We start from the raw sequence: 8,363 nt of genomic DNA, 5'->3' as shown, positions 1-8,363 counted from the left end.
ATTTGTTTCTCATTTGTAAACGTCAGTTTCCAAAAACACAATATTAATCAAGAAAGTTTATTTTATCAAGTCACTAACTTGTAAAACTGACAGGTAACTTGCAAAATTTTTACAAGTTAGTAGTATTATTTATATTAGAAAATTTTGTTTTATCGTCATATATGTTGAAAATCATGGTACAATTGTTATTTCCAGTAACACAGATTTTTCCATGTGGGTATGTCAAAAAAAATCTTAGGCTTTCTGTTCCAGGAGGCCGAAGATTTACATATTTTCTGTATAACATGCAAGGCTTATACATCGGTTATGGTGAATCTTCTTGTTGTTAAATTTTTTGTTTGCCGCAATGTCACAATAACGTATTTTTCCATATCTTCTACATCATTCATGTTTAAGGAGAGAATTTCGTCACATCGACAACATCCAAAAAACCCAAATATTGTTACAATTTTAGCCAGCAACCACTGGTCATCAGGAGCATGTAAAAGAAATTGTTCAGCCTCTTCTTTACTTAATACCTTGGCCTTTTTTGGCGTATAACGCTCATTTTTTCGTTTCAGAAACGCTATTACCTTTTGAAATCTGCAAATGACAACTGAACGTCATATTTTTCAATAAATTTTTTAAGGAAAACAAACCTGCGAACAGGGGCATTTTCTTTCATTTCCAAGCAGCTTTTCAGCCTAGACCATTTTGCCCATAAAGTATTAGGGCTGAATCTAGCTGATAGTTGATTCAAGTAGACCAACAAACATCTTCAGTTACCCCAATCACACTATTTTTGTTTTGCCACTTTTTGAAGTCGTCGTATTCTCGCTCGTACCTTGAAGCTGATTTTGCAGGTAATAAACTTGAAGCTACACTACTGGCTGCCTCAATAATTTCTTTTGGTACATTCATTCTCTCTTTCGCCAAAACAAATGTAAAGAAAAATAAACAGACATGTTCATGGCAACGCTTCCATAGCTTACATAGACTTGTCTATGATAGCTTACGACATTTGAGACAAATTATTGAAATTTTTTTGGAATTTATCTAACCTTTTTACAAATGAGAAACAAATAAAATATAAAACAATACACGCAAGGTAACGGGTTTTACTGGCTCAAGGAGGTAACTGACTCGCCTGCGGCTCGTCAATTATATCCTCCATTCGCCAGTAAAAACCCTCTTACCTTGCTAGTAATGTTATATACTATATGTACTGGGTAAATATTTCAACAAATAACTCAGTTCAGTTCTTTGATAACTGCAGTATTAAAATTTTGTGAGCAAAATGATACAAAAAACCGAAAACAACGGGTAAGATTCAAAATCTTCAATCTTCATAGGTATGTGATAATATTTCTCTTTGAAAAAGAATTGAATGCTACGGAGCACTAACATCAACATTCAAATATTTTTTCGTACTAGATCGGAAGGAAAGTGAGAAATCAATTGATATTTTGTGTTTGAAATATAAGAACGATATTGACGAAACGAAAGAACATTTACAGAATTAAATTCATTTTCGACAATCATGTAAAAATTTAAACAGAAATACGATTCATGAAAAATTTGAGGTCGTCCAGAAGACCAAATCAATTTTTCCAAATATTTTAACTCTGTTACAATTTTATTTTAATATACCTATTTCGAAAGCGTCAGGTGAACGATTCTTTTCTGCTCTAAAAAAAATTAATACGTGTTTAAGATCCTATCTAAGCCAAGAAAACGTCCATGCACTATGACTTTTAGTTTGGTCCAACGAAAACACCTCGATTTTTCGGCTTTAAAATGAAATTGTAGAAAATCTTTCAGATCTACCAATTTTTGATTCGATGGGAACAACTTTTCCGCTCTCCGCATCCCCATAACGGATACAAGTCCTTGATTGTGAATAGTGATGACGGGTGTTGCGAAGCCTTATTTTGAAAATCTTATTGAGCAAAATTTTAGGGTCAAATATACTGATCAACAATTGCTAGGGATCACTTATGAACTTCTCTTCATTTGTATTTTTTTCAAGTTATCTCGTGAATATCTGTACATTATATGTTCTCTAAGGAAAAAGTAAGATGTTTTGAGTTGATTATATCAAAGTCTTCCTCACTTCATCGGCTCTTGTTCACAAAATCGATTATTATCTGTAGGCTGTTACAGGTGGAGTGAAAAACAATGTGGTATTTGTTATTAAATCTGTTTTTTTCTGTCGTTCAAACACATAAGGTGACAATAATTGAAGAAATGAGAACAATATCAGCTTATCAGTCATGCCGAGAAGACGTTTTGCTCCTGTGCAACTGGACCAAATCATACGGTGGATACAGGAAGGTTTGTCCCAGCGAGAAGTGTCCCGGCGGTTGAATGTTTCGCAAAGTGTCGTGAGTCGGGCTTGGAATAGGTTCATCCAAAACGACTCAGTAGCTTATGTTCATGGGGGAGGTCGGCAGCGCAGTACAACAGCTGCCCAAGATCGTCTTTTGATCCTCAATGCTAGGAGAAATCCCACTTACCCGGCGTCGCGGCTCAATAGATCACTGAGAGGTGCAACAGGAGTTCTAATTTCGAACCAGACTGTAAGACGACGACTACATAAGTGGTTTGAGAGCACGTAGGAGGGTACAACATCCCCGTTTGAATAGGGAACACCGGCTTCATCGACGGCAATGGGCTGAGGAGCACCGCAATTGGACACTTGAAGATTGGAGCCGATGTTTATGTACGGATGAGTCTAGATTTCGTTTGGTCAACTCCGATGGGCGTATTCTTGCTTGGAGGGAAAGAGGTCGAAGGTATGCAGAACAGTTTATGGTACCCACAACAGCTTTTGGCGGAGGTTCTATATGTGTATGGGGAGGCATTTGTTTGAACCAACGCACAGAGTTGGTTGTTCTGCAGAACACCACCATGACCAGCCAGAGATATCACGATATGATTATTGAACCCATAATTGTTCCGTTTGCGGCTGCCGTGGGCGAGAATTTCATTTTAATTGACGATAATGCCCGTCCACACCGTAGTCGTCTGGTTAATGAAGCGCTAGAAACTCATGCTATTGATAGGATGGACTGGTCAGCTCGCTCTCCAGACATGAATTGCATCGAACATGTCTGGTCTGAGATGTCTAGACAATTGTCAACCTTAGAACAACCGATCAATAACCTGGAGGACCTTTCTAACGCTTTACGGGATATTTGGACGAATTTGCCCCAAAATTTTATAAATCGTTTGATCGAAAGTATGCCTCGTAGGGTAGAATGCTTGAGACGAGCTCGTGGGGGACCAACTAGGTACTAGCTTAACCGAAACTTCAGCCTTCTTGTGGTTTCATCATAAAATTTTTATGTTATTCAAACACAGAATTTTGAGTGTTCCTAATAAAGTCTTTTTTTCTCTCCAACTTTCCATTTTTTCATTCTTTTCTCAAGTGAACCATATTATCAACTGAAAATACTCTGATATCTGACTAAATTTATAATCTTGGCGCGAATATTTCAGAAATAAATTAAGAACAAGTAAGTGATCCCTATCAATTGTTGAGCAGTGTAGTTCTCGATACAATCTTCAATATTAGTTATTGCAACACCTCTCATCCCTATTCAAAATCAAGGGATTGTGCCCCCGATAAGGGGTTGAAGTTATAGGGATGAAAAATGCGGAAGAGTTGTTCCTCTCGAATTAGACATTGACGGATCCGAGCGATTTTCCACATTTTCATTTTGAAGGCGGAAAATCGAGGTGTTAAGTTTTCGTTGAAACACCCTGTATATGTATGGAAAGTTATTTTCGATTTTAATGATGTCCGATGAGAAGACTCCTTTTCTTCACTTTCATATTTATTTTCAAAATAAAAATTGAATATTTCAATTTTGAACAATTTTTATTGATTTGTTACAAATTCCAAAAGATCCACCAGTATCGACGCCGCCAAGGGTGCCCGTCAATCTTTTGCGCCCAGGGCACAAAAAGATCTTAAACCAGCACTGGAACCTAGTATTTCAATGCTCATAATTTCAAAAATTGATAAAAAATAAGATACCACAAAGAAGCATTTGTGTGTTCTTCCTGGTGCCAATGCATGGTATATTATCATGTAAAAAACTGCTTTTCTGTTAAATTTATATTAATTTCACAGGTACAACTTGGGATACTTCAATAGGTACATTCTTCAAATTTTCTTTTTCACGTTTTTCACGTATATCCCTTGCAGCAGAGAAGGCACGGGTGAAGAAGATAAAAGCCATGATAAAACCTGCCAAACAAAATGATGATTTTTCTCTTGAAAATATGATGCAATTCAAAGAAATTCAATATCAAAAACAAATCTCATTCATTTGATAAAAATACATGTCTCAAGATCTTGCGAACCCTTCGTATGTACCTCATCTAATGAAGGATTTTGGGATATATCATAATGTTGAAGATATATGTTGGGATATATCATAATGTTGAAGAAGAACAAAAAAATAACAATAATTTCTTACCTAAACAAGAATATACTCCACCAATAATGGAACACAGCCTCATTAAGAAAATACCCAGATGATCTCTTTCTTGACTTATAGTGACTTTCAGTGCAGCCACATCATATTTAAAAAATAGCCCTGGCATCCCATGACTGCCTTTATCATGGTTTATGGGACGAGCTAATTGTTTTACACTATACTGATATGTATTAACGTTAGTAAGGAATGTCTTAACGTGTGTAGGTACAACTTCTATGAAATAGTTATAAATAGTCATTGCTGAAATGAAGATATGAATGTGACTACCATATCAAAACCCCCTGTGTGAAATAAACATGGATTCTTTCATTTCCATTGAAATTTTACATATGCAATTTCACAACCCCAACAGAGCACTAAAACTCATAAAATGATTGAACAAAGGAACTTACTTTTTCTACAGACTTGGAATTTGATATGAATTTAATACTTATCACAGAATAGGGTTTCCAAAGCTAAAGGTCTTACCATTATTTGCTATCATTTCATCCCCTTCTAAGGGATGAATTATTCCAGGACTAGAATCACCAAAGCTAAATCTATCTATTCTATGAGAAAAATTATAGTCTCTATCACTCATAAACGCACTGATGTGAATGTGTCCTCTAGGAAGGCTTAAGCTTTTTCCAGCAGTAATGTGGAAGTTTCCAGAAACTTTATTTATTTCTAAATTGCCGTATATTCTACAAGCATCATAAGGTCTGTCAGGAACAATACTTCTTGGTGGTAGACTGTTTACTAGGGTATAATAACTACTTTTCCATAAAAGATCCTGGAAAACAAGTTGTGTTAATGATTGTTTATCTGGTTGACATGTCAAGTGGAAATTAATATAACGAGCGTTCATTAAAATTCATGGTCACTAGTGCTGTGGAGAAATTTGAGTTGATTTTCTGTGAGTGTAAGTAGTGCTTAGCTTATACCATATTCTTCCCAGATTCAAAGTTTCTAAACAAATGTTAGTGATACTGTACAAGCTAAGCACTACTCGTTTTCACAGAAAATCAACTTGAATTTATCCAAAAAACTCTTAACCATGAATTTAAATGAACGCTCGTTACATTGCTGTAAGGGATATTTCATCTCATATGTTTTTTTATTTTAAAACCTAATAAATTGAAGAACTGATTGAGAATATTGAAAAAGATTTAGAACCTGCTTCCCAATACTGAATAGAAACCAATAAACTTACTTTCACAGCATGATATTCCTCTCTCAAATAGGAGTTCATATATTTCTTATTGTCAAAATGTATTCTTTGATTGGGAGCCAGTTCAAACCAAGTATCCTCTTCCTGTAAACTCCCAAATCGAAACACATTTTGATTAGTAGAATCTAAAATGTCCGCACCAACATCTACAAAGGAATTTCAATATGATAAAAGAATATATTGATATTTCTGGATGATAATACATAATATAAGGGTGTTCTTACTTGAGCAAGGCATTGCAACAGTGATGTCAATATTAATTTTCAATTTTGCATCGAAATCTGTGTCTGGAGAGAATCGAAATATAAATTGACTTTCCATATAATATTTTACTTCTGAATAAATCAACCATATTGTAATTAGAAAACTAAAAACTGAAACTAAATCAACAATTAGTTAAATTAATTACCCTTATCATCAATAATACCTACGAATTCCCCCTAATGATGAAGTCTGTTTATAAGGCTCTCTCAGTTTAGTGAACAGATCAATTTTCTTAATCTTATGTATTTTAGAACCTCTATAACGAGGTACTGTTACTCTTTCTTTTTCCATAATTTATTTCAGTGCGGTGTGCAATTTGACGAACTTTTTTCGTCAACAATTATTAAAATCTTATCATAGTTTATGTCAAGTTGACAATTACAGCATAACCTATTGTTCTGACAACGTAAACAAAAATGTTCATTAGAACTAATGGTTATTAAAACTATCAAAAAGTTTTTATAACACAGGTCAAAAGTTATTGATGCTTCAGAATGTCTTGCAGTGCTGCATTAAGTCTCCTAAAATGTTTAAAAATACTGGTGCTCCACTGATTAGACTTTGTTCAAAATCAACCACGGTTTTCTGATAGTTCTTTTTTCCCCTGTAGGTGGCGCTTTTTCATGACATGCAAATATTTCCATGGAAATGACTGCGAATAACGTAGTTTCCTGTTGTCTCTGTTCCTTTCCTTATTAATTAGAAGGCGCTAAATAATGGAATATTCATATTTCTATGGAATTGGATGTGGACGACGTAGGAAAGCAAAAGAAAATAAAAAAGGGAACAGATAGTGAACAAGAAATGAACTATTTTGTTATCCGGTTTGGTTGAAATCCTATATAGCAGCAGCCAACCGGCCAACAGTGGCTGCAGTGCTCTGATTGAAAATTTCATCATATTTTATTATATATTTTGTATTATTTACCCCAAATATGATAATTTACGAAAGTTCAAGAAATGCCAATTTCAACTAAGAAAAAGGTGTGTTATTTTTGACCCGGCTATTTGTTATAAATGAGCTAGAAATAAGAACGGTAACATCATTGCTCAAACTTTTCTAAAAAACAAATTGGCGACGCTTCGCTACATAAATTAAAAATTCCGAGATTCTTCCAAAATTTTGTGAATGGGCACTTGCTATTATTTTATAATTTTTATATTAACTTGGAGAATCTCAACATAGTAGGAGATCTCATCACTGAAATATTGAGTGTTTTTGCAGATATTCTGCTTGCGTTTTTGATGATTTCGATGAGCCTATAAGTATAGGCACGAAATTTTGCACAATGTTTGATATTGTTATTCTGGATATACGCGCAAAATCTCAATCAGATCGGATCGGTAATAACGGAAATGAAAATTATTGAAAAACGATAAGGCGTCCATGATTGTCGTAGGCGACATCAGTATTCCGTTGCTTTCTATTTCTGTATTTATATTCATAATAGGAGGGCTGTGCAAAATAAAAATTAAGTTTTCCACTTCAACAATTTTTTCATAACGTCAACAACATAAGGTGATGTAAAAGAAAACGGTAACTCTTTTCGAAACAAATCACATTCAATGAAACAATATTCATAAAAAAATGAAATATAAAAAATATGGAAAACAGAATGAAATAATTATTATAATTACCAATAAATAAAGAAAATTCAACAAGTAATAACGAAATGAAAAATATATACATATACGCTCGATAAAACTATGTTCCTAAAAATAATAAATGAATTATAATAAATCTTGAAATATACACTGAATGACGCAAACAATAAAGTTTAAAAAAAACTTGATACTAAAATATGATTCAAAATAACACAGAGAAAATCATAACTCATAAAAACAATATTAATTCCATGATTTTTCTTCACCCAAGAAGCGCTAAAAAAGTTCTCAAGTCAAAAAAACCTCTGCCGATTATGGATTATATACAGGGTGTTCCTAAATTGAACATACAAATGAAAAGGGGAGATTCCTTAAGTGAGTTTAAGAAAAAAAAGTCCCATAAACATGGGGTCGCAAACGTTTCGTTTTCGAGATACAGAGTGTTGAAGTTTGAATTCTTTTCAAGTTATTTTCTCATAGTATCTACACTTCACAAGATATTCAACTGAAATTTCGCATAGATATTACATTTGAGAGTTCTCACCACGCGACATGGCAATTTCGATAGAAGATCTACAGGGTGATATTTTTTCTGGAACACTGCCACCTGTTCTTCTGCAGAACTTTTTTTTTTGGTGAGCAACTGTTGATTTGAAAAAATGTAAAAAGAAGCTTTGTTCTTATACTAAACTTTTCGTTCTCTTGTAGTTTTGTCGTATCTACCAACGATTTCGAGAAAAAAAAATTTGGGACTTTTTTTTCTTAAACTCACTTAAGGAATCTCCCCTTTTCGTTTG

The 8,363-nt window shown here is 34.1% G+C and overlaps 1 protein-coding gene across 2 annotated transcripts; it reads right to left on the bottom strand.

The window, feature by feature from the left end:
• Positions 1-4,087: 4,087 nt before the first annotated feature.
• LOC123672235 (endoplasmic reticulum-Golgi intermediate compartment protein 2) lies at positions 4,088-6,357 on the bottom strand. Of its 2 annotated transcripts, none has more exons than XM_045606253.1 (6): positions 6,129-6,357; positions 5,922-6,077; positions 5,680-5,843; positions 4,956-5,259; positions 4,467-4,727; positions 4,088-4,234 (listed from the first exon to the last, which is right to left on the bottom strand). In XM_045606253.1, the coding sequence occupies exons 1-6, from the start codon at positions 6,250-6,252 to the stop codon at positions 4,101-4,103; spliced, it is 1,143 nt and encodes a 380-aa protein (XP_045462209.1). In that variant the 5' UTR covers positions 6,253-6,357; the 3' UTR covers positions 4,088-4,100. The 2 variants fall into 2 exon arrangements, with proteins under 2 accessions (XP_045462209.1, XP_045462210.1); XM_045606254.1 differs by having other exon boundaries at positions 6,125-6,260.
• Between the last annotated feature and the right edge of the window lie 2,006 nt (positions 6,358-8,363).

This window comes from Harmonia axyridis, chromosome 2 (genome assembly GCF_914767665.1).
Source record: "Harmonia axyridis chromosome 2, icHarAxyr1.1, whole genome shotgun sequence".
Taxonomy (NCBI): Eukaryota; Metazoa; Arthropoda; class Insecta; order Coleoptera; family Coccinellidae; genus Harmonia; species Harmonia axyridis.
This window is presented reverse-complemented; position numbering and strand designations above follow the sequence as displayed.

Coding starts and splice junctions, on each gene's coding strand:
- LOC123672235 (XM_045606253.1), bottom strand. CDS start 6,252: ATGGAAAAAGAAAGAGTAACAGTACCTCGTTATAGAGGTTCTAAAATA. Junction 6,078..6,128: donor TTCATCATTAGGGGGAATTC/GTAGGTATTATT, acceptor TTGTTGATTTAG/TTTCAGTTTTTAGTTTTCTA. Junction 4,728..4,955: donor TGAAATGATAGCAAATAATG/GTAAGACCTTTA, acceptor TCTTCATTTCAG/CAATGACTATTTATAACTAT.